The following is a 27,265-nucleotide window of genomic DNA, read 5'->3' on the forward strand; positions in this document are numbered from 1 at the left end:
TCTATGAAAAAAAGCCTAGGACTACGTCGTTTTTTATGTTAATTAAAAAGAACCAAAAAGAAATTGTATACAATATTATTACACAAATAATAAAAAGAATTAAACAGACTGTGTTTTTTTCGTATTATTTCAATGCACTTTTTTGTTTGCCAATCTGCACGTGACAAATGAACTTTGAAAAAATAGGCTGTTCCATTTGTTGAACCCCATTGACGAAGTCGCTGAATATTGGCATTTTTTATGCTAACTCAATTTTAATTTTCAAAAATAACAAAAAGAAATATGTCGAGAATGTAAATATAAGCATTAAACTGTCTTTTTTGGTTTCTATGGTCGATAGAGATGCCAGATCTAGCACAATACGACACGTTTGTTTGCAAAGCTCTGGCATCTATATCGACCATAGCCACCAAATAAAGACAGTTTAATCCTTAAATAACATTGATTCTATAGTTTTTAGTATATTGATATTACATTGATTCTTTAGTTTTTGGTATGTTGATATGACATTGATTCCTTAGTTTTTGGTAAATTGATATAAGATTGATTCTTTAGTTTTTGACATATTGATATAACTTTGATTCTATAATTTTGGTATATTGATATAAAATTGATTCTATAGTTTTTAGTATATTGATATTACGTTGATACATTAGTTTTTGGTATATTGATACAACATTGATACTATAGTTTTGGTATATTGATATATCATCGATTCAATTACTAATAGTATATTGATATAACATTTGTTCTGTATTTTTTGGTATATTGATATAACATTGATTCCTTAGTTTTAAGTAAATTGATATAAGAGTGATTCTTATTTTGGTATTTGGTTTTGGTATATTTTGCAGTGACGAAGTGTAGTAGTTTAACAGCCTAATAACAATTAATGTTAGCTCTGTTATGAGAATGCAACTTTACATGACGACGAGAGGAACGTTAATCAAGTATACTGACCATGAACAAACATGCGAAATCCTATAACATTATTTTTCATTCTAAAGACATTAGCCAGATTTTAGCTATATTTAATGAGACTTGTTAGTTGAGTAGAGCAATGGAAGATTTATTGCGCAAAATCACACCGCAGTATTCAAACAAGAGGAGATGAAAAGTAAACTATGAAGTAAGCTTAATAAGTTTTCATTACAATACATATACATTGTCAAGAGGACAAAATTATCGTTGCAACTATTTTTATATGTGTAGGTTTTTTCTCTTTCTCATATTCATTCATCTACATTTTATGCGCTTGGATAATATTCGACAATTCAAAATATCACCATTTTGAAATGTCATTCCTTCATAATATATAATTATAAACATGCATATATGAAAGACTTTACTTTGAAATATTACCTATCCAATTTAAGGTGAACGATTTGAACAACGTGAGTATTTCTCAGTCTCCGAGATGAATATTGATATAGAACATTTTTAAACCAAATTATCAATTCATCTTCACCTACTGCTGATTGTTAATTTAATTCAAATATTTAACATTTTGATTGAATATATTTCAAAAATCATATTTATTTACATAGGTGTGAGTTGTGTTATATGTTACCTATAACAATTAGAACCTTCTGTTTTAAATAACCCAGTTGGGTTTTTAATAAAACGTAAGAAAAATTGTTTTGATGCCTTAATTTTGATTAATATGACTGTGTATGATCGAATTAAAAACCTGCCTGATTTTTGTGTATCTTTTGTCAGGTGTTGTTGGTAACAGGTTACCCTAGGCATAGTGTAGTGAACCCCTCTATGTTGATATACACAGATGCATAGCTAGCTTGGACAAAGCTTAACCATAGCAGTTCATCAAAGAATATTAATTGTCAATAGAAAGAGTAAAGAATTTCTTCCTGATATTACTCAGTTGGTGTATATTATCATGATAACAAAGTATATATGTAAAAATGATAGTACAAGAGTTATATCATATTCCATGTATTAAAAGAAAATCATAAAAGATTGCATGTTGTATTAAATCATTAAAATACACTAATCTTGAAGGAATATTTGTTTCATGAAATTAGTTTATAATTCATATTACCTTGTGTGATAATAACTTTTATTAAGTGATATTTTTATTTATATATATGTGAATAGCATGACCTTTTATTTGATATCGACTTACACAATGTGTCCCACAAACATGCCCTTAAGCGATTTTCTTACTGACCAATCTGATATATAATATCATCACACTTCAATTAACGGCACAAGGCGGTCGGGCGCTATATAAGAGATCATATAGCATATAGATAGTTCAATTACAGGGTAGTAGTTTACGATACTATGCTACGATACCTTCTTTGAAGTATAGATCCGACGCGATTCGATTTTAACTGTTAAAGTAATAAGTTCACGGTTTACAATATACCATCGGCCTGTCGTCTATTATTTCTCAGTCTGGCGGTGACTGAGTCCTTGAAATTATCTGAAAAATTTCTCGTTAGTTGCAGGTATCATAGAAGTGATGAGATGTGTAAAATTTTACAATCGAGGGAAATGAACACTACAGTATGGGTAATACGTTCGCTTCGTACGGACATGGCTAACGCTAAATGTCCCGCTATTTCAGACCTAAGACATCATAAAATGACAACATAGGTTATATAGTTAATTATAGCAGAACCCTTAAAACTGTTTTTATACCAACCAAGAAATTTCATGATTATGAACCGCAAACCTTTTGCCAGAAAAAAAATCATCTTTACATTCAATATAATTAATATTTACTTCAATTGCCAATCATAGAACAGCGGATTTAAAAAAACACAAAACAGATCTTATCGTCAATAAGTAAATGTAAAGTAATAATCAGTAATACAATATTAAATTATTTGTCGGTGTTACACTCGGTTATAGAGCAACAAAATTTATACACGATACAGTCGGCCTAACACCCAATATCATAACAATATATATAGGAACCACGGAACCAAATGATTTCCCATAGACGATAATGTTAACGTTTACCACTGTCCTGCTTAAATGGAGTTTTCAACACTGGTCCGCTAGCCATGATTTTGAAGAATGTCATCCCGGAAACCTGTAAATAGAATGATTAAAAATTGCACCAATTTGAACTTTTTTTATATGGGGGCCACCATCTTGTATTGAATTCAGCACCAAAAATTCGCCTAAATTTACAACAAGATACACACTTAATTAACTCCCCCTGACAAAAACAGGCTATAAAAGTAACTTTTTTTCTATATATTTTACATCTACATGTACTGCCCAGCCCACACATAAAACTTTGGAAACTTCGCTCGCCTAAATATCCAATCAGAATGCCCCGACGTATTCACCTTCCTATTAAATTTTCTGCCCAAACGGAGAAACCCCAAAATCTATTTTTGACTTGGTTCTGTGGTCCCTATAGTATCCAAACTATTTGTACAATATCCACCCATACTAAATGTCAATTTATAATATACAATTGCCTTTACCCTCAATAGAATGACATAAATCATTTATACAATTAGACTTGCCGAACCGTCTTTAATCATAGTTCAGATTGTTTGTACAATACACATTCGATCTAAATATCAATAAAAACTAAACATTTTAAAAATTCAATAGCCTTATCTTCAAATCTTCAAATGGAAGATATGATTTTTACAACATACAATGTACGTTATCATCAATCATAAAACATAGAGTTATTTATATAACAAAAAACTCGAATTTATTTTCATTATAGATATCAGATTATCTGTACAGCATGCACTCGACATTTTCGTCAATCATTGAGCACCTTATTATCTGTACAGCATGCACTTGACCTTGTCGTTAATTACGGAACATCGTATCATCTGTGCAGCATCCAACGGACATTTTCGTTAATTATGAAACATCGTATTATCTATACAGCATGCACTCGACCTTGTTATCTATCATGGAACGCCGTATTATCTGTACAGCATGCACTTGACCTTGTCGTTAATTATTGAACACCTGATTATTTGTACAGCATGAACTCTGTCTTGTTATTAATCATGGAACGCCGTATTGTCTGTACAGCATGCACTCGACCTTGTTATCAATCATGGAGCACCGTATCATCTGTACAGCATGCACTTGACCTTGTCGTTAATCATGGAACACCGTATTATCTGTACAGCATGTACTCGACCTTGTTATCAATCCTGGAACATCATATTATCTGTACAGCATGCATTTAACCTTTTTGTAAATCATGGAACACTGTTTGACCTGTACAGCATGCACTTGACCCTGATTATTAATCATGGAACATCGTATTATCCGTTCAGCATTCACTTGACCTTGTCGTCAATTACGGAGCACCAGATTGTTTGCATGATATGAGCGCATGGACATCAGACGACACGATTCAACAGAGTCACGTGATTATGTACTGGACTATATATGCTCGGCGACCCGTTAAGGCCTTGCTAATGAGCCAGTCCTGAAATAGGAGTTCTTATGTCAATGTGGGATCTTCTCAAGGTAAGAATATATCAATCGTATTATTGTCCATTACTGTCAATTCTTAAATCCATGTTTGGAAATCTTCGGGATCGTTTAAAATATTTTTCATTTTTTGAATTTTTATAAAGGCTTAGATTCATGTTTCGAAATTGTGTACTTTTTCCTCAATATCTAGAATATGCTTGTCTTATACTGTTCTCTTTTTTGGTGCCTTTTCTATCTTTTATTTATACAGCTTCATAAAAAAAATCGTCATAAACACAATTCATATCTTAAATATCATAACTCGTTATAAAAAAAAAACAAAAAAAACTTAATTTTACTTTCGGACCTTTGCCAATTCACCAACTCTGGTACACTTCACTTTTTTAGCATGAATGTAACTTAAAGAATATGAAGGAATACAATGAAACAACTGGGAAAAGTGATGAATACAATATGTCTGAGGTAATTTAGGTTAAGAAAGGTTGTATTCTTGAAGGTCCTTCATCATACACGGACCTTTAGTCATAAAATCTTTAAAAATACGACTCTCTAGCTGTATGGAATTAACAACGTCGAAGTTATTTGAAGTTCATTAAGATAATACAATACAATTATTATTTAAACTATATCAACATGTATTCTTATTTCATGGAAGAAGTGGTATTAACTTTGGACGATGTAATAACTTGAATGACACAACTCCTAACACAACATAATTATAATTACTTCTTCAAATCACGTATATATATGGTTGTAATATCTTTAATTATCTGAATTGAAAGGATTCCATTTGATTACCTAATGAATAAAAAATATTATCATTTTTTTTTTTTAAATTAATTTAGAATTTTTCACAAAAGGAAAGCGGACAGGTCTTCGCCCTTCTTCATTTTTCACCTATGTCCTTTACATAAATGTTATCAATACATTGCCATTTGCTCTGTATACTACCGTTATATTACTTTGCCAAACAAAATTCAGCAGATCATAATTCTCATATTGGTGAAGCGATCTGAAGATCATGCTCGTGACGTAGTGACGACTCATTTTTTCTGAGATCACTATGTTGTATTATTGATGTCACGAAAATTCATATCTATTCATTTATTTTGCATGAAAGAGGAATATCCTGATGATAGAAACTATTGATTAAATTCTTGAAATTAGATTGATGATTATTTTTATTATTTCGATTAACTATATTTCTTGCCGGTAACGGTCGTCTGTACTCGTGACGTTACATGAACAAATCCCAAGGACATATCGGCTAAGAGTTGATGATATATGAAAACCTTAAATTAAATACGAAAATGCAAATATTCAACTATCATTGTCCTAAATTTCTTGCAATATTGCATACAAATATATTATACCGCACTTACAAGAGTTATTCAAATCATCATCATTATTATTAATATAGCGTTATCATTTTATCCATATTTCATTTATTAAATCAATCTGTTATAATGTCTCGTGCATTTTTCATTAATTTTCTTTCATTTCTTATAACCTTTTTTGTATATTTCATTAGTTTTCTTTCATATGTCATTATTTGTCAATAATATCTCTTAACCTTTCCGTCATAATTCATTACATTTTTTCATATTTCATCACTTATCATTAATATCCCATAACATTTCATTAATATCTCTTTCTTTTTTTTCATTAATATTTCATTACATTATTTAAGTATCTCTTTACTTTTCTTTCGTTAATAATAACTTTTCATTGATATCTAAATAGTTTCTGCTATAGTCGATTATGGATATTCATTTTCATTAATTATTGATATGGTATCGATGAGGTAGTTCAAATTCCCTTCTAACAATGTATTTTTTCTTGTACCAACTATGAGTTATGTGTCAACTCTTCCTCCTTTCAACTTATATAAAATATCAATTCAGCAAAAGTGATGTGGCAAAAGTTTAAATATAATTAGTATTATCACACGAATAAATCATTCTACTGAAAAATGAAAAAAAAAATTAATAACGTGTCACAGGTAAAAATCGTCACAAGAATTCAGAATAATTTGGTCGGTTTTATTATTCCGATAAATTGGTTAGCAATTCTTTATCAATTGCGAAGCAAATCATATATTTCAACTAAATTACATATAGAGCATCACATGCGAACCTGAAAAAAGAAGAAGAAAAAAAGAGAAATGACTACCAAGCGTAAGTTTCATAAGATATGTCTTAATCTTAGTAATGACAATTAGTTACAAAACTTATGTCAGACACATTCCACGGATACTAATTTTCCCGTTGTAAACTTTACTTGATATACTTAGTAGGTAATGTAAGATAACGGAATTAAGTCGCAAGAACACGTTTGTGACATACAAAGGTCATCAAGCGATGACGGCGGTTTAACTTCAGGCAGTAACAAGGTAAGGCATTACACAACTTCATTTTCAATTGAAATGTAAATAACTGCTGAGAGGTATTGATAGAATACGAACGTCTATCTCTATTCCTGTGTAGATGTGTATGTCGTTATGACGCCGTAGACTTAATTCAATAAAAGTCTGAAGATAATAATTTCCGATAACATTGTATTCCGGACATTTCACAACATTACTACAAATTACCATATTGGCCAGTGTATTTCCCCTGTGGCTATAACGGACTATTAACTTGCTCTTACACGCAGTTATTTAATTGAAATAGCAAATTATATCATATATACATATATATAATAAAATTGATTGTCAGACAAATATGAATAAACATAAATTCAACAATGAAGAACTACAAACCTCTTTTTTTGTCTATTTTTTTTATCGTCAATATTTCTCCCTGAAGCGTGTAATTAGGAACACATTTCAACTGTAGTGTATCTACTTATTAGAAACTGCATTTCTTTAAAATCAATCAAATTCAAGCAACAGTGAAATAATTGTAAAATAGAATAAAAATAAAAAGTAATTGTAATATGTGAAACGGCTGTGTACAGTTGTTTCATTATCGAATAAAAATGTAAATTAGAGGTCGTTAAGATGGCTATGAATATATATATATAAACATATATAAAGATATTAAAACACACACACATAAAGGCTTGGGTAGATGACATATCAATGTTCATCTTAATATATTTTTTATGACAATAGATAGAATCGCATTGTTTGACGCAAACAATGCGGTTTAAATTGAGTAATGCATCGTCTGTATTTCTGCTCTCTTCTATTGGCTAATTTTGAAACCTCGCTTCCCTAATTCTACCATCAACTCTGGCTTGACGGCCATCTATCACTACACAACGTTTCGGGGATATAGACACTAAGTTGCTCATTTATCTGTATAAAAAATTCTCCATTACCTCAACTCATACATATTAATATGTACTTATTTTCTTTCCTTTTTTCACTTTCAAAAGTCCATCCGAAATTATTCTTAATGTCTATATACATGTATAAGATATACACCATTCACATTGCATCTGTATTATCTGACATCATACCTTTTTAATGTAATTTGCTAACATCGCAATGCTAGGAAAGCTAACAGGCGCGAAGATATTTTGTTAAACAACTACCGTTGTTATTCTAATTAGCAATGACACATTTTATCCTGATACAGCCTCATACGAACCTGGCCTGAGACTGTTTTTGTGTTTGTATAGCGAACAAAGTGTTGAAATTTTATGAAAGACGCACGATTGCTTCTTTCTCCTATTAATTCGCTTAGCAAATTTATAGGACTATAATATGTAAGATGTGCTTTCTCAAACATAGTAGGGCGCGAACACAAGAATTAAGACGCAATGGTATTGTCAGATTAAATCCTGACCGTAAGACTTTACAATAGCTAATGTATGAGGAAGATAGATTTCATTGTGATATAATGTATATACATTGTGTAATCTGGTAGCAAAATGGCGGAATTATTAATGAATAATGAAGTCCCTCAAATGTTTCACATAGAATCGTACAAAACATTTAATATTTAAGTACCTTTCAGTACAGAATGACAGTTAGATTCATGAGAACCAAAACTTAATCAAACTGTATCAAACAGATGTTTCGTTCTTCAAAGATTCATTGGTGATGCTTAGGGCCTAACAAGTTGAAAACTAGAAGACGCCGGAGTAAACTCAGAAAAAGGTCGAAAGAAGTACGGATGTAAAGGTGCGGAGTGGGATTTCAAACAAAAACTTATTACATGTGCATGTTGCGAACCGTATTCAAATGATTGCAGTTGTGGAAATACTAACATGATTTCCAAGAGTAATTGATAACATTACAAAAGATATTAAATTTTACTTGCAGGGCAGAAGATACATACATATATAAATGACTAAAGACGACCAAATTCACTTCACAATGAATTGCAATCCCGAAATAGCTGTCGAACAGAGAACATTGACAAGAAATTCTTCCCAACACGACGTGACAAATACATTTACAATGGTAAACATTGCTTCACCCAAGGAAGATGATCCGAAATCACCCAGAATGTCCGTCGTGTCGAACATTTCCCAGGATTCCACATTTCAACTTACAATGGACGAACAGTCGAAAGTCGAGAGGGAGATGAGTAAAAAAGAAGTCCTAGACTTGTCACCCTCTAAAGCAGTAGTAATATTCAAATGGATCGTTACCATGATTTTTGCTCTAATCGGACTTGGGTTCCTCGTTGGAAGCAGTCTCTCTTTCATCGAAATAGCTGCAAGACTTCCAGGAGCATATAATAAAGAATCGTGCTCCGCATTTTCAACGATTCTGCTGATTCTATTTGTCCCGAATGTATTTAACCTTCTTCGGTCATTGTGGAACGGTTTGCGCCGTCATGACATGCCGTGGCCAAACAAACGAGCGATCAACTGGGTAATATTCACATTTTAATTATCATGTAACGATTCAACTGAATATTAAGGAATCAGATTTGATTTGAAAATACAAAATCCAATCAGTTAAAATTACTTAAACATTTCTCAATTTTACCAGAAAATACGAACAATTACTAATTTTAAAAATATTTGATAGCAGGTATACTGGGTAAACACTTGAAATGTTTACATACGGTTTGAATTAATATTTATTTTACAACAATGCATTTTAATTTAATCCTCTTCTACTTTTCAGATTTTTTTAACGTCGATTTTGGAATCCTTTGGCTTATGCGTCTTTGCGTTCAAAATCCTTTCATTACACCTGTTTGGTGTCAATGGCCTTCTCTTATCGACTGCACTGTTCTTCATATTCCCAATAACTTATATCTATCAATGCCGGCATCATTCTGACAACCCTCGCGCTGTGAAAATCCTTTGTTTTGTTGCGATTTTCTTCCTAGTGCTAGGGTCACTGATATCCTCAATTGGTGGGCTCAGTTTCATTTTGAGAAACCTCAAAGATATTTGGCTGATCCCAGCAGCAGTAGCCTGCCTAACGATAGTTTGGTCGCCTTTAGTGCAGAAACGGTTGATAAATGTCAATGAGAGTAGTCCAAAAGCTGACGTGGAAGAAAATTCGCCACTCCATGATGTAACAGATAAAGGAGACGTTTTGGTTACTAAGCGACCTCAGGCATGCTGGAAGTCCGCTATCATCTTGTCAGCTTGCCGTTTGCCTTGCATCGTTGGATTTTCCTTGTTGTTGCACTTTGTCGACAGTGACAAGTACAAAAACGCTGACGTCATTGACTCATTTCGTGCGTCTTTGGACTGGCATTTTGAACACATCGAACCCAAAATGCTATTCACAAATCTCCTGTGTACGTTTGGAGGGTATTTTATTACATCAATTGCCTGTCGTATCACAATGCAAAGGGGCGCGTTTGTTCTTCCTCTCGTCTTCGCGACTCCTCTTGTCTTTTCAATTTTATCTGTCGAGAGTGCATGTAAGAAAATAACAAGCATTCTACATCCAGATAACTTACATATGTGTCAGCACGAGAAGCTGATGTTCAACATTCCTGCCATTGTTTGTGTGTTCGTCGCCTTGTGTCTGTCACTAGGATGGGTCATATGGACAACAAATACAATAGTCCTGTGCACTGAGGCAGAGGTAAGACAGTATTATGTTTAACGATCGTTAAATATTTTTATTATTGTAGATGATGGATCGACTCGAGCATAAAAATATTTTGCTAACCAGGATAGTTATTCTATTCCATTTGCTTTAAGTTTAATCCAAGCTATCTTTTGTTTAATATCTTGTTTGCATGGTTGATAGAGCTGTGCGATCATAAACAATATATTACTCTTCAGGATAAACATTTTATTCATCTTTTTCCATGATGTCAGGGCCTAATGAAATGGTATTTACTGTAAAATCATACTTTATAAACTCACATACAACGTAATATGAGTTTACTTATTTATTAACATCTAAAATGTAACAACAGCATATATGTTGTAACATCATATCAACGTTAACATCTTTGACAAAGGGGCTACATCAACAGCTACATACCTTTGATATTTTAGGCTCTGAAAGTTACGAATGAAAAAAACCCCGATGGGGAGGTATCCCTGGATGTTAACCATTGGGTGATAGGTCACGAGTCTTATTATTCTAATCTATCGTATTATATGTGCGGTATACATGTATATGCAAATGAACCCCAATGTGGAATGATCCCTTAATAGATTTTTTGCTAAATGAATCGGGCTCCAATGGCGAATCTTCCGGCACGAAGTCCCCAATAAAGGAAAATTCCCGAGTATGATCATTCTTAGAAAAATATTATGCAAAAGCTACGCACTCGTACTGTCGAACCAATTGTCAGGCTCCAACGGGAGAATATTCACGAGCCTCACATTTATTGTCTATTACATTTCTGAAACTTTGCAGATCTTCTGGCTTCCAACATTTTCTGGTATACTTCTTATGGAATGGCTTTTGCTATCGAGACGTAATCGGCTAACTGAGCAACGGGAAACTCCAAAGTGTGTGGCAAAGAAAATAAAAGTATACATATGTACAACAATGTATAGAGAGGTAAGAGCATGTCAATAATACTAACGTACTTATATGTAAATCAATGTTGAAAGGGTTGACATGAATTATAGCAATGATATTTTCTGCAGTATTGTAACAAGGTAGGCTTTCATAAATTATCTCTCTTTAAGGATACGACATTGATGTGAACTTGAGAGCCACTATTAAAAAAAAAACAAAAAGAGTAACAATTCATAGCTCTCTAACGCTTATGATCTTTTTGTAAGAAATAAAGAAGGGATATAATCAAATAATCTTCAGGTATATGTACCACTACATAAAACTCACAGTTGACCAACAGATTGAGCCAATAATTGAAACTTAGCTTTAATGTAATAATGAATGCGTTCGGTTATCACTTATCATGGTATCTTATTTAACATAAAAGGAATGACCGAAAACCAACGTATCATACTTTCTATTTGCAAATTAGTATATAGTATTGATTTAAAATAGAAACATACATCAGTGTTTTTTACGTTTTTATTACACTCAATAAAGAGTAAAAATAAATTGATGTACAAAGATCCTTATCGAACAACTTTAGGATATGCATTGATACAGAAAACAATTATAAAGGTACCCTTGCCCCTTGCAACTCATTACATTATAGTTCGTTTCGTTAACAGACGAGAAATGAGATGAAACAATTACTGAAATCCATCAACCGGATACAGAAGACCTACTCTGACAAGTATTACGAGTCACACATCTTCTTTGATGGGGGTGTTAAAGATAGAACACCGACAGATTTCGCCCTTCAGTTGATCAGTCTACTACCCGACACTTTGGGTAAGTCTACTACCTGATATTTGGGTAAGTCTACCTCCGTCGGTACCTCTCGGTAGGTCTACTACCCGATATTCTCGGTAGGTCTACTACCCGACAGTCTGGGTAAGTCTACTACCCGACAGTCTGAGTTAGCCTACTACCCGACACTCTCGGTAGGTCTACTAACCGACAGTTTTGGTAAGTCTACTGCCCAATCCTGCGTACTCATTTTTATTACTTGACGCTCTGAGTAAGAAAAACACCAGCATTTCAATAGCAATTTGTAATCACTGAAATCTGGACATCAATTCCTTACACTAACAAATAACATTACTATAGTACACAGCCGAGAGTTATAAATTTATATTTTAGATGGAATTTGGGTATCATGATTGTTAAGGTTTTCCTTTTTCTTTTTGACAATGCATACATTTACGAAACTTAATTTTGAAAATATTGCTTTAAGGCTGTGACGTCGGATGCTGTAACAGGTTTATGACGCCGTACGGGATGAAGCTCACTTGGGAACTTTCCACAGGAGAACCAGGCTTACATACTGATATGCTCAACTCCCGCAAAATGAAGTTTGCAATACATCTCAAGGACAACAGAAAGGTTAGACATTTGTGTAGACAATGAATAACAGCTTTATTATACATTTTTTAACTTATTAGATTAAAAAGTTAAACTTAATTAATAAAAAAAATATATGAACATAGCATATCAATCAATTCATATAAATTAACCACCTCGATTATTATTTTTTGATATCCTATGCTAGCAATATAGTGGCCTACTTCGGGCGTCTGCTATAAAGACTATGATTTAATTATTGTAGAAGAAGCTAAATCACTTCGTTTACATGTAATGCGCACGTGTATAGAAACAAGAAGTTCCAATGCGCATGTGTAGTTGAATTTGCTCAACCACTTGATTCGACCATAGCAACTAGACTTGGTTTGCGCATGCGTCACAGCAGTGATTAGTTATTGTTTACAAACATATGTAATCACATTAAACGGAAGAGTGTGACTATAGTAAATAGTTGACGCTCCAAGTAGGCCAATGTTAGGTTTGTATCCAACGACGATGTTTCGAAAAGTTAAATTATCATTAGAATATAATACAGAATATTGTTTTCGTATGCTTGCCATTTCAAAATCGTAAATCTCTGATGTTTTATTTATTCATATATCATATATATTTGATAAGGTCAAGAACAAAAAACGATGGAGTCAGATCATGTATATGTCATACGTAATCGATTTCCTTGTGAAACACAACAACGATTCATCCGGAAACAACGAAGGTATGTATACCACATGTCAATCTAATTAAAATTAGACTTGTAATGTCCACTCCTCTACGATACACTACGATACACTTCAATACAAGAACTAACGATGCCCCGTAGAAGGTCAGCATGACCTTTGAGCTTCAAATATAAGCCAATGAAAACTGGTCAATGACGTCATTAATCAGCCAATGACAACGAGTCTTACACGACCCTTCGGTTGCGTCTCCTTAGCATTTACGACACAGAAAATGATTAAACAAAATCTCGTCGACAGGACGGATTATGTTGCCAACTGGATTCGAAAATCGTTACCGTACACGTTATAATTATATTCCCTTTCAAACTTTTTTACGACGCTGTTGTCTTCGCTGTCTATCTCTCGCACGATGAAGGAAAAGACAAACGGACAGTACACGTTTGTTAAATTATAAATTCGTTGAGGTTTCTTGGTGAGCCAGAGTGGGCGAAGCCATGTTGTTTACCATTGCTTTCGACCATCGGAATACCTCGGGAACGTTATGTAAATATTTATGCTTCCGAAGAATGAAATTACACCAAAATTTTATAGGCGGCGCGTTGATTGGCTGAGCTCAAAGGTCATGATGAGATGACGTCCAACGGGGCGTCGTTAGATCTTGTAGTGAAGTGTATCGTAGAGTATTGTAGAGGAGCGGAAATTACAAGTCTAATTTTGATTAGATTGACCACATCTTGACAATAAATACTAAAGGAACCAGAAACTACAGTATTAGCATAATGGCCATTTCATATACTGAATAATGATAAGAATTCCTTGTTGAATTGAAGAATTGAACTGACTGGCGTGTGATCATACGTCTGGGAATGTACTCCACTGTTCAGATATGGAGAGTCTATCAATACCACACATCAATCAAAGAATTGATAGTTACAATTTACAAATCGGATATATGTGTGATTGTTTATGAGGTGGTTTACTTTTTATACATACTAAAGTAATATCAAAAGTCTTCATAGGTAAACATACCTTATCCAAAACTCGCAAAACACTACAACTTTTCGACGAGAACCTTCTTTCAACCTTTTATTTGGAAAATTGCTCTGAGTACAATTAAAACTTGTAGACGTCAAGAAAAGAATTGAACTTGCAGAATCTGCTTCTGTTTTAAGACTGTTTAACTTATTGTTCAAGGAATGGATATATGCATTGTTGCTCAAGTCATTAATAATAGATGATACCTACCAAAAATACGGTCCACAATTTCGATAAAAATATTTCAATTCCATACAATATTATTGTGTTAAAGAAAAGGGTATTGGTACTTGATCTAAGTAAGTCTTTGGGAGGAACCAGCTTCCTTAAGAATCGTGCAAATCGACTAGGGAAATGATACCTATATAATTTAAGCTAGCCATATTTCCGAAAGTTAAATTGCTACTTTTAATTTTACATTGGCAGTCGACGATTATAACGCTTTCATTCTGACTACCGATGCCGACGTAGACTTCACGCCAAACTCTGTCGACGCCCTATTGGATCTGATGATATGTGACAATACCGTTGGGGCCGTCTGCGCGCGCACTCATCCGGTCGGATTCGGCCCTTTGGTCTGGTACCAAAAATTCGAATACGCTATTGGTCATTGGTTTCAGAAGGTAATTAATCTATTTGCTACTTACAACAGTATAAGTGGGTTAAACTTCGGAACTAATGAGTCTAGAGGAATTCAATATCTATATTTTTGCACTTCTGTCGACCTCTCACAGTTTTCCCTGTCTCCTCCTCAGCATCAACATTTTAAATGTTTTCTCTACGTATCACAGCCTCAATTCATTTATTGTAAGGTCATTGAAGTAGTTTGCGTGGCATTTGTTAAATTCGCGTATTGAGTTCATGTGCTAGCTAGTGTTAACAAGATAGTGAAAATGTCCTTACTAACAAACTCTTTATACAGTTTATTATGTTGCATAAGTGAAATAAAATGTGTAAATAGATTGATACGCGTTATTCCCAAAAAGTATTTAAGTCAAAAGTTAAATGTTATTTATTTTTCAAACTTTAAAGTGACTATAAGTGTGTATTTCATACTCATTAAACAGTGATTTCTTCATATAAATAGTGAAAGGGGTTTAAGATATAACGATGTCTAAGCATATACCATTAACAATGTTCTATAAATATATGTTAACGAATTATAAAACATGTTTACCTCGGATGATATTTGTACAGAATGCTACACTGTTCTGGTTAGGGGTGATAACATGTGCGTTCTTGTAGGACCTACCGAATTGTAATGTTATTGTTTTATACTGATTTGAGTATTTAACAAGTACGGTTGCAGACACTATTAATTTTCGTCATTAAGGGAAAGTCTTAGTTGTATGATTAGACATGATTTGTAGATTACTTAATTGAAAAAACTAGATGGGTCATTACTGTAAACGCTTGGCAAATTGATGATCCTAATGTTTGACTGAGAAATGAAATTAAGATTATTTTATTGTTTCCTTTTGTTTTAGTACGTTTCTGTTCTGTAATATGTCATTTTTCTTTGTAAATAATCAACAAAGTACACTACATATGCTTTGTCTTCATAATCACTATTTGCCTTCAATACAGGCAGCTGAACATGTCCTGGGTTCTGTTTTGTGTGCGCCAGGCTGTTTTAGTGTATACAGAGTAAGGTCGATCAGAGATATCGTCACTACGTACGCTTCAGAGGTAGAAAAGGCTTTTGAGTTTCTTACCAAAGACATGGGAGAAGACAGGTGGTTCTGTACGCTTTTGGTAAGTAAACATATTTAATTTTTAACGGCATAAACCATTTTAACTTTCCTTTATATACAGTCTCTGGTATATCTACACATAGAATCTCAAAATATTTATTATTGATGGTGGAGAAAATACTAAGAAGAAGAACCAAACGGCCAGAGGCCAAACATTACTTGTAAAATTATTAGCTTCCTCAATCCTGAGACCCAGCTTGTTTGTATCACTCACTTGAACATTTGAATATTGGCGGCTAACCATCCCCATTTAAAACCTTAAATTCAGCACCAAGTGCGGAACATCATTTCACTTATATAACATTTCATTTGCTAGTATATTTGCCGTGGTTGTTCATTCAATCAGGATAACGATTGTTGAGTTACTGTAAACGTACATATTTTCGCGGTGATCTTAGTTTAGCGATTTTCGCGCTGGGAGAGTTTCGCTAATTTATCATTGCGCTAATCCGTTTTAATAAGCTGTTACGCTAAAATTAAGTACAATTGCAGTAATTTTCTGGAGTATTTGCTGTGGTTATTCATTCATATTGAAAAATAGCGACTGTTGAGTCCAATTTTTCATTGTTATAACCAAAGCATAAAAGCAGATCTTCGATTTGTGTATAACCTGTCCCAAGGATAAATCTATGACAGGTAATATATGCTTATTTAGGGGTAGACCCGTAGATGTTTTTAAAAGTAGGAGAATCCAATCAAACTTTTATTGTGCCAAATGACCATTTACAGATGATAACAACATTTCAGCCTATTTTTTATTTAGGTTCAGAGTGGATGGAGGATAGAATACTGTGCTACTGCAGAAAACTGGACACATTGCCCTGAGGAATTCGAAGAATTTTACAAACAGAGAAGACGATGGATCGCCTCAACTATTGCCAACTTAATGCTTTTAGTCCAAGAATGGAAGAAGATTAGCATGTTCAATTATCGTGTCTCCCTACCATTTCTCATTTACCAGGCACTGCTTCTGTTGTCAACGCTGATTAGTCCAAGTGTCATCGTACTAATTGTATCAGGTGATTTCATTGGTTGTATTTTTAATAGAGTAAATCTTCTATCACAAAGTTCTTCTAGCAATAGTAAAGCTATTACTTTGAAGACATTAATCACAGTTTATTGTGTATGATATGAACTGAATAATGTTTTATTTTAACCTCAACATTTATCGCATTTCGATAAGCGCAAGGATGAATTGCCGCACCAATAATGCTTCACCGAAAAATATACGGAAAGTGCAATAAATATCTTCACAAAGTAACAATTAACAAAAGTATCCCTTAAATAGGTACGTTTATAGTTTTTATATACGTAAATTAAACATTAATTATTAACAACACTATCTCTTTGCAAATAATTCTAAATCAATATTAAGATTTACAAGAATTTGTCCTACTTATATAACAGCCTATAATATAATATTTAGGTGGACTTTATTACGCCTGGAACCTTGATGGAATGTCCACCATATTCTTGCAGTGCCTGTTGTGTGTAGCCTTTGCAATGATCTGTTTGTTCTTTTCAAACAATACCCAACTACAGGTAAGTCAATATTAACTAAGGACAAGATGCAGAATACTTTAGTAACATTTACTTATAGTTTCAAAGTCGGTTAATTTGCTGCCGAATTCTTACTTAAATATATATATATATATGATGTCTTTAATTGACTATTTTACATTTTTAATTTTAAAATGTTGTCCTTTTTTATTCCTCTATACAATCATGAAAATTTCTCGAAATCAAATCGCATATAGAAATATATTTATTTAGTTCGGCTCGGCAGTCTCCCTTTGAAATAATGTTAATCAGGGCTGCATCTATGAGTGGATAAATGCAGTCACGATCACATGACCTGATCGTTACGCCATTCTGATCAACTTCATGGAACTGCTACGAATGAATCAAACGGAATGAGGATGATGATTGAGAACAAATGCGTTACTATGACGTTGTTTTGGCGCTATGTTGATTATCGCCACGGCAAGGCTTTGTACTGTGTGTCAGATTGTTTACAAACAATCCTAGAAAGGAATTTGATCTTTGAAATGAAAATACAGGGAAATGTGTGAAAAAAGGACGTATTTATTAAAGGAAGGCAGAGTTTAACATATATATAAATTAACGGGCGCCATTGTGTTGATGTGTCACCTAGATTGAATTTATATGTACAATAAATACAATCTAACACACGCTTAATTGTTAAATAAAGTGCAATGAATCCAATGAAGCATGACAGGCCTGGGGGTATTAATCATTCAATAGAGATAATTGGTTTTGTTGCCAATAGCGTGCCAAAGTCTTGAATACAAGTTTGTTAGTTCGACTTCTGTCGTTTGTGTGATAAATTTAACAGAATAGGTTTAAATAATTACACAATATCACTCGGCAATTTCATAATATCTAAGGACTGATCCATAGAAGTGATTAGCTGCCATATAATGTTACAAGTGGTTGTATTAAAAGCTTAATCTTAAAATAATAGATATAGATATAAGTCGTTACATCAAAAAGAAAAAAAACATATCAAGATATTTTTTAATGAAATAATTATGCATACATGATTTTTATGTGTACAATATTTTCTAATATTCAGATAGCAAAATTCCTGACATTTCTGTACGCATGCGTCATGATGGCCGTAGCGGTTGGAACGGCCCAGCAGGTGGTGAAAGATTTAGAAAATCACTTACATGGCGGGAAAATTGATGCTTCAGGTAAGATAACATATAAAAGGTTGAGTTTTTAAACATAATTATTGTGCATTGGAAAACAGATTTGATGATCTTTGAATTAATAAGTAATATTACTATTTTGAAAACTGAAATTTTATTGGAGTCCAATTACTCGGTAGTGACACACCTAACAATAAAGTAAATCACCCCCGATAAGCTCCAACAGTCTCATGTATATCAACTGATTTAGTAATTACTTCTAAATAAAACAGCATATGTCATATTTCAAAAACCAAACGTTACCGCAATATTGAACATATTTTCTTAGTGTTCTGCAGTTGCACTTTTCAGTTAAAATATGAAACGGACTATAATAAAAAAAATCAATATGTCCATTTATGTTATTGTACTTTATGAAATAGCGAAAATAGGACCCCTTGAAAATAACTTTTTCGGTGATATTTTTGTGCTTGACGATATGTTTAATTTCTCTAACCAGATATTAGTGCTGATATACAAATCTCCATGACCAGTCTGTACTTGGGCAGTTTGATTGTATTCTTCGTGGTGGCTGGAATTCTCCACCCGCGAGACTTTATGTGCCTTTTACATGGCTTCTGGTACCTAATGTGTCTGCCATCTGGTTACCTCATCCTAAATATCTACAGCGTCTGTAACATCACAGACAGATCGTGGGGTACGTCATCAATACGGAAACTAATATATAAAAAGTAGCATACGCATTAATTAATGAGCAGCGTCTGTTTGAAAAGAATTTACGAAATAATGAAAAGTCCATTATAGTTATAAGGAATAATGCCTCGTCAGTTAACATCAAAGAATTTTTATTATTATTAATTGGTGGATAATCTTTTGAATATACACTAAATGTTATATGTTATATTTTTGGTATTCGCAAACAAGGAAATTAAAAACACTAACCTAGGAGGGAAATATTCATACTTTTTGCTACAATATTTGCTATAATATTTTCTTCCAATAATTTTTTTGTACGACGAAGAAGAAAAAAGAAAAATTGCAGAAATCATTTGTAATCTGTAAAAACTAGAATTCGATTCAACTAAATGGAAAAGCGGGTTTAAAATATTATTTTTGACGCAAATCTATTCTATTCAATTTATCGTTAAAATTAAACAAAACAAACCTTAGTATGTAAATATCAAGATTAGTTGAAAACGTTCTTTCATGGTATTCGTATGTTTTTAACAACTTTATAACAACGCATCAAGCAATATTAAATTAATTAATTTTAATTGATTTTACAGGTACACGAGAGGAAAAGGAACCAATATCCTTCTCTGACGTTACAAACTGGTATGAGGTATTCGGAGAGAAATTGAAAACCATCTTTTTGTAAGTTCGCTCTTTTGATTTGAAATTACATTGATCGGTTTTTGTTGTTGTTTATATTAATCTATTTATTGAATGATCAAAATGAAATAACAAAATGAAAATTTACATCTAACTTTGTTCAGATATAAACACTAGTAACAACATGGTGATTTCTTTAATTTTGAAATGATGTTAAATAGGTTATGGCTTAAGCATTCAACAAACTGTAAACATAATTAAGCGGTAGTCTTATTTTAGCACTTTTCGCGTTTGAAGTAATCCGCTAAATCATGATTGCACTAATTGCACTTTCTATACTGTTTCTTTAGAAAATAGCTTAGGTGCGCCAATTCAGCAATGCGCTAATCTGTTAAAATTCGGAATGCACTAAATACATTATGTTTGCAGTACTTTGGAATGTGATTCAAACTTGATGGAACCGTTCATCTTTGAATCCAATTCACAACATTCTGATTCATATCATTAGACGATAATGAAAATTCGTTAAATAGATGTTAACTTAAGTTTGATTGCAATTCATACGTGTTAGAAAATGTGACTATAAAAATCGTTTTACAATAAGAATATCGTTTTATCTTTATGTAAAATTCATATTAAAGTTGTTGCAAGAAGGAGGAGACATCACATGCGCATGATCCTAACACTTCATCTACTACACATCGACACCGTGATACGTCTCTCTCCGAAACCAATGAAAAAATAAATTCCAACTTCAAGGAATTGGTCATTGCTGAAGCAAAGGACGAGCAAAGAAGTAGGTTTTTATATTTCACTCTCCAAATTTCAGGCATTCTGCAATAGTTCTCTAATAGCACATAAGTATTCGCTGAATATTTATTTTCGCTACATGATTTGACTTTGAATATAGCGAAATCACTTCCTCTGAGAATATAGCAAGCTGTATTGTACCATCTCGAAAACAAGTTTTAATGAAATGTTAATAAATATATAATCCTTATATCTACTCCAACGTATCATGAACACATCAGCCAAGACTTGTAGTTATTTCAATTAGAGACAAGGTATAATAACCTGGTGTATAAAGAGCATAAAGAGGAATGATGTATTGTAATATTTATGTATTTACGAGTATACATATATGAAGAGAACCTTTATATCAGTATATACCTAACGAAGCAAATTAATTTCCGATGATTTCCCTCAACAAAACGATCACTAAAGACACATTTTACACTATCAAGTCTATGTCGTGTGTCGTTTATACATGTTTCTAATAGTGTCTTTAAAGTGAAAAGTCTTAATGGCAAATCTCTTGTAATTTGCTATATACATATGTACATGTAATGAACGGCAGTATTTCATAATATTTGTTTATGTTATGATAAACATAAAATATCTTCATTTCGTATACAGATTTGGGCTAATTGGATTACGATAACTGTAAATTTCTGTAGGTTTTGTATGAATCACTCTTTATCAAAACACGAGAGCAGAGACGTTGCTAAGGTTGGGTAAGCATTTAAAAAAATCGTTTTCTTCTAACAGCTAAGAAAAATATACACTCCGTAGATCGGGATACAAAGGAGCAAGCGGCACATCTGCTACCGGAACCTATCCCAATGACAGTAGACCAGTGGCTCGATACTGACTTCAAGGTAGTCTAATGTTCACATATATGTATATTTACACTAGAACAACCCGTCATGTCGACATCCTATTGTCATATAAAGGGTGGGGCAACATTCATGCAGACTTCAATGTAGTATAATGTTCACATAAACAATGCATGTATATTTACAACGGAACGACCTGTCATGTGAACATCTGCCACAAGGTTCGTAACATTCATATCACTAGCATAGCTAGTACTTTTGTTCAAGGAAAGTGATTACACAGATTATTTATGAAAAATTTATGACGTCTCTGGATATGCATACTGTATATGAAACATCAACACAATAAGTATGCGAGCAAACCGGAACTTTCAACCGCCGATATGAATATTTCACAATTAAGGTAGGCAGTGTTGACCTGATATAGCATAGCCTTATTAGAGACGTGATGATATATGCCTATATAGGAAACACTTACCTGTCGCAGCGTCTGGCATCCTGCCTTGTTAACCTTATACTGGGGTATGTGATATTAAGGATTTTCCGTGGATTTTGATGCCTGTTCAATTCCTGGTGTTATATCGCCATTGAAGGTTTGCATTCCTTTTGTGTGTTTTCGCTATTTCCACATTTCATTTGAATGTTAATATTATGCCATTTCTTTAAACAGGATGAATATGGACCTCTATTCAAAAAGCACGGATTTGATAATACTTTGTATATCAGTGGGATGAACGAGAAGGATTTGAAAAACATTGGCATCAGGAAAAAAGCCCATGTGACATTTTTGCTTGAGATTATTCGAGATCTCCCAGAATTCCGTATCGAAGTCAAAGTTCCGGTAAATATCGCATGAATGAATGAAATAGTAAAACTGTATTTTACGTAAGTTTACAGTGAAGTAAATGGTGATCTTTTCTTTGAAGAGACGTACGCGTTCATATGTATAACTACATTTTACATTTTATATATGCGTGAATGAATATATTGGTTTATAAGCAATAAAATCTGGTACGTGTATAAATTTCACTTAAATTGGCAAGCATTAACTGAATAAGTGTGATTGCGATATTTTTTAATTACAATCTACATGTAAACTATTTAACAGCTAAGATCAGTGTAGGAAAGTGTCTATCCACCTATGAGTAAGTGTCCTCTTTTTAAAAATCAAACAACTTACTATATCTACCATTACTTTGATTTTTTTCATTCAGTTGTGTATTGGCCTTTTGAAACCACATTTACAGTTCATTTGTTTTATTTTCAGAACAATGTGAAAGACTGGCTACATGATATAGGCCTTGAACAGTATTTTGATAGGTTTGAAAACAACAAAATCATCACTGCAAAAGATTTGGAAGTTCTAAAGTCCTTCTCGCGAAGAGAAATCGAAACAGAGTTGAAAATAACAAAAGCAGGTATGTCTTAACAATGAACAATGAAATCTGTCTTAACAATAAACAATGAAATCTGTCTTAACAATGAAATACGTCTTAACAACGAAATCTGTCTTAACAATGAACAATGAAATATGTCTTAACCATAAGCAATGGAATCTGTCTTAACAATGAACAATGAAATATGTCTTAACCATAAGCAATGGAATCTGTCTTAACAATGAACAATGAAATATGTCTTAACCATAAGCAACGAAATCTGTCTTAACAATGAACAATGAAATATGTCTTAACCATAAGCAATGGAATCTGTCTTAACAATGAACAATGAGTTACATCTAGCTTTATAAACTTCTGTGTCCATACTAATGAGATTTCAAAATTTGAACCTATCTTATCCTGGATTCAAATTAAACATCTTTACCTATATCAAAGCAATAGAAATAACAGATATGTTTAAAATAATTACATTTTTTAAAAATATAATCAAGCAATACATATATACATGTAATTAATGAATTTAAATTTGAATCCACCTTAACAAGGATTCAAACCAAATACCATTACTTATATATGCAAACAAAATGATTATCATATAAAAAAAATCGGGTCTGTTTAGAAAACAAAAATTTGATTTTCCGGTATGTTAGTGTAGACTTTAAAATACAGAATACTGACGCATTGTATAAGGCTCTAACATTTTGTAATAACGGATGTCTATACCCTATCAAACTTGACAGGGTACATGACCTTCTGGCTAATTTTATATAAGCTTTCTTCTTGCCGGGGAAATAAGAGTGTTAATGATATATTCCTTTTATTTTAGTACCAATTGAATTAGACGTCACGGCAAAAGGTTTCACCGTTAAAGTACCAGTGGTACTCATGAAAAGATAATGACCTGATTAATCCCATACGTATGCATGTAATTTGATCATCTAGGACTGGTTTCATAATTCTACCTTCATCAGCATCTTGTTTTGTTTGTTTGGGGTTATTTTTCGATTTACTTGTGTTTGTTTTATTGATTCGATTACCCTAATTTATTTATCAGGTCACATGGCACGACTTTTGATGGCAATCAAGCATCTTAGAAATCCGACAACAGGTAAGTTATAAATAACCATTTGTGATGAAATCTCATATAACACTAATGGAGAAATCCTACCGTTTCATTTCCTCACTAGGGATTGGATACCCGTCATCCTTCTCTGCGTTTTCAAAATTAAAATTTCTAGTAATAATCAACTAGAATGAGCTATATACCGGATCAGCTAGAAGTTCGAATTTACTTTTTTCTTTACTTTTTCCCCTTTTATCAGAATTATTTGATAGCATAACAAGGTAAAATAAGATAATGTGTACTTTCTATCAGATATATATCAAACAATTACAATATGAGAGATAAAGGATGTAATCTGTATGTGGACATTCTTCTTACAGAGGAACTTAAACGAATCGAAGTAAAGCGAGCACTGAATTCCATAGCCTTCTTTGAGATATCAATCATCAATCCGGACGAGAATGCTTTCTGGGCCACACTACGAGATACATGTCTACAGCCAGGTTCAGCCGCTTTTGGACACACAGAAATACTCATGCGTACGTAAACACTGCTGCCATGAATTACATTTTGATTTTCAAAATATTTTTAGATCTTTAAAACAATATGAATCGGGGAGACTAGATACCAGCCCTTCATGTTTTTTCAGCTAAATTCTTACACTAGCTTATCTCACCCTAGTTTGAATATCTGGAATCAGACATATTCTGGAGACCATATTTTTTCTAATATTCTAGAAATCGGGTAATAAGCGAACCACGTAAAAATCTTTTATTTCAATGATAAATAATGGACACAAATATTTTAGAAAAAAAAGAAGGCTGCGTGGATTGTCCATACACGGACTTCTTATGTGCTTGTTTATAAAGGCTTAATGTGTTGAAACAATTTACAAAAACAAATCCTTTGGATATAATGATGAAAGTCAGTAAGTGATTTGCAATCAATCTTTTAAATATTGTACATGGGTGTTTGAAAAGTCTCTGATTATCTCATGAACAGCCATCGGCAAAAAGATAATGCGCGTCTTTATAATGTATATGTTATTTATTTCAAGTTTATGTCCACTTTGATTTAGCATAACCTAGCATCACTGACGAGTGCTGGAAGAACGAACAATCTTTCGAGGCAGTTTTAGATTCATTATACTGTTGTATGTAAACCTGTATTATAGTAGGGAGGGCTATTCAGTATAATATGGGTTGAGATAAGCACAGAATAATTAAATGATGTTCTTTGTACTTTGAAATCATACATCTCAGTATTCGTCGGTTTTGTATGATTTCTTTAGATTCAGTTTATGTTACATGCAATTCTTGTTTCCCGAATACAACTATCTGAGAATTATGAAATGCACTAATACATGTATTGTGAATATTATGGATTATGCATAGTCTACATGCTCAAGAATAAATACGAGAAAATTGTTCACACCTTTATACCTTTTTATTGCAGAAAAACTCGGTGAGTTGAGGAATAATTTTTTGATGACCCTTGCTGTCTCTAATATGTTATGGCTGATTCTTCTTGCAACGTTGGCTACGAAACTGGAGCTTAAGATGTATGGAACTGATCCAATAGGTAAAGATTCAAAATCATAAACGATATATCATGATGCAGATTGAACTACTTAGTATCTGTATCTCGAATTATATAAAATATAGCATTATAAACGATATATTGGAATACAGATTGAACTGTCGATGTCTCGATTTATACAAGCTATAATATTTTTCTCATTTATTGATATACGGCATACATATTCAAACTGATGTCATCAATATTGTTATAATGAATTTACATTCAGGAATTCAATATATAAGTTGTTAATATACTCTTTGGGTACTGTTAACTTTCTAATGCTCACGACTATTGAAGTTGGCATTTTCTCCAAATAAGGTACGTTGTCGACTATCTAATTACAGGATTTCTGATACCATTCATTGTTTTCTACTTTGAAAATTAAACGTTTACGGCTATTAATTTTCGCAGATTTGATGATCCGGCGAACGCCACGCAAGTTGAAATACTGCAAACATAAGTTACTTAACAGTTCTTTTAATGATAATTCAAGTTCGTCATTTCTTGAACAGCTAGATATTCATCCAGTAGATAAATAATTCATGTGAGAGGGGTAAATAATGGAAGTAATGCTGCATCACGTTTGACATAGCGGTTCGATTGTTACCATTTCAAGTTACTAGCTGAAATAAACTCTTTCTTTTGCAGGATTGTTGTTCCTGAGTATCTTCGAATCCTTGTTTGTCATCCAATTTATCGGTATGGTAGTACATCGCGCGATCACATTGGGTCACTACTGCGCACGCGCACCATACAAGTTTGGACAGTCATACAACCGGTTAAGCGCATGGAAACTTCGAGATATCAAGGTGGATATTTCACTGAATGACATCAAAGCCGCCCATAAAAGAGCCATAAGCTTTGCCAAGGAAGGAAATGTGAAAATCAAGACAATATTCAGTTCTCCTATGAGTTTTTTCAAAAGAAAAGAAGCAACAAAAAAAGGAGAAGATATGATGAGTCTCCTGGAACATAGTTAAATATGATCTACTGAACTGAAATGAATATGTACTGATATGACATTGAACGTGCATTTCTTCTGTTACAGTGTGGTGTTGATGTTGCAATTGCAATGTATCCAACATATACCGCAGGATATGTATGGTTATATCCAGCTCCGACCATAGCTTGATGAATGCTACCTCTACGTGTGATATATAGGAAGGGACTATTTTCATTTACAAGAGTTGTCATATATCAATACGCCTTCTTCTATCGATATTCATTCCACGTCCCTACACTGAGTTGCTCGAATGACGTGTAGTGCAAAGGGTATGATACTTTAACGTCATGATATTGCTAAAACCTCAGGACATTTTCAAGATATGTAGAATATTGTGTTACTGTACTTCAATAAAATTCTTTTTCT

At 33.1% G+C, this 27,265-nt stretch overlaps 1 protein-coding gene across 1 annotated transcript; it reads left to right on the forward strand.

The window, feature by feature from the left end:
• Positions 1 to 4,438: 4,438 nt before the first annotated feature.
• On the forward strand, positions 4,439 to 27,229 carry LOC117332686. Its single transcript, XM_033891684.1, has 22 exons — positions 4,439 to 4,485; positions 8,726 to 9,283; positions 9,542 to 10,462; positions 11,252 to 11,398; positions 12,028 to 12,190; positions 12,636 to 12,784; positions 13,382 to 13,478; positions 14,905 to 15,101; positions 16,066 to 16,233; positions 16,996 to 17,251; positions 17,659 to 17,774; positions 18,829 to 18,949; positions 19,407 to 19,604; positions 20,194 to 20,281; positions 20,881 to 21,035; positions 21,788 to 21,897; positions 22,526 to 22,696; positions 23,123 to 23,273; positions 24,307 to 24,360; positions 24,696 to 24,854; positions 25,771 to 25,896; positions 26,545 to 27,229. Exons 2-22 carry the CDS (start codon positions 8,750 to 8,752, stop codon positions 26,874 to 26,876), a joined length of 4,413 nt encoding a protein of 1,470 aa, XP_033747575.1. The 5' UTR covers positions 4,439 to 4,485; positions 8,726 to 8,749; the 3' UTR covers positions 26,877 to 27,229.
• Positions 27,230 to 27,265: the final 36 nt, after the last annotated feature.

The sequence above is a fragment of the Pecten maximus genome, chromosome 8, assembly GCF_902652985.1.
Source record: "Pecten maximus chromosome 8, xPecMax1.1, whole genome shotgun sequence".
Lineage (NCBI taxonomy): Eukaryota > Metazoa > Mollusca > Bivalvia > Pectinida > Pectinidae > Pecten > Pecten maximus.

Coding starts and splice junctions, on each gene's coding strand:
- LOC117332686 (XM_033891684.1), top strand. CDS start 8,750: ATGACTAAAGACGACCAAATTCACTTCACAATGAATTGCAATCCCGAA. Junction 21,898..22,525: donor GGCTCGATACTGACTTCAAG/GTAGTCTAATGT, acceptor TTCTTTAAACAG/GATGAATATGGACCTCTATT. Junction 24,855..25,770: donor ACACACAGAAATACTCATGC/GTACGTAAACAC, acceptor TTTTTATTGCAG/AAAAACTCGGTGAGTTGAGG.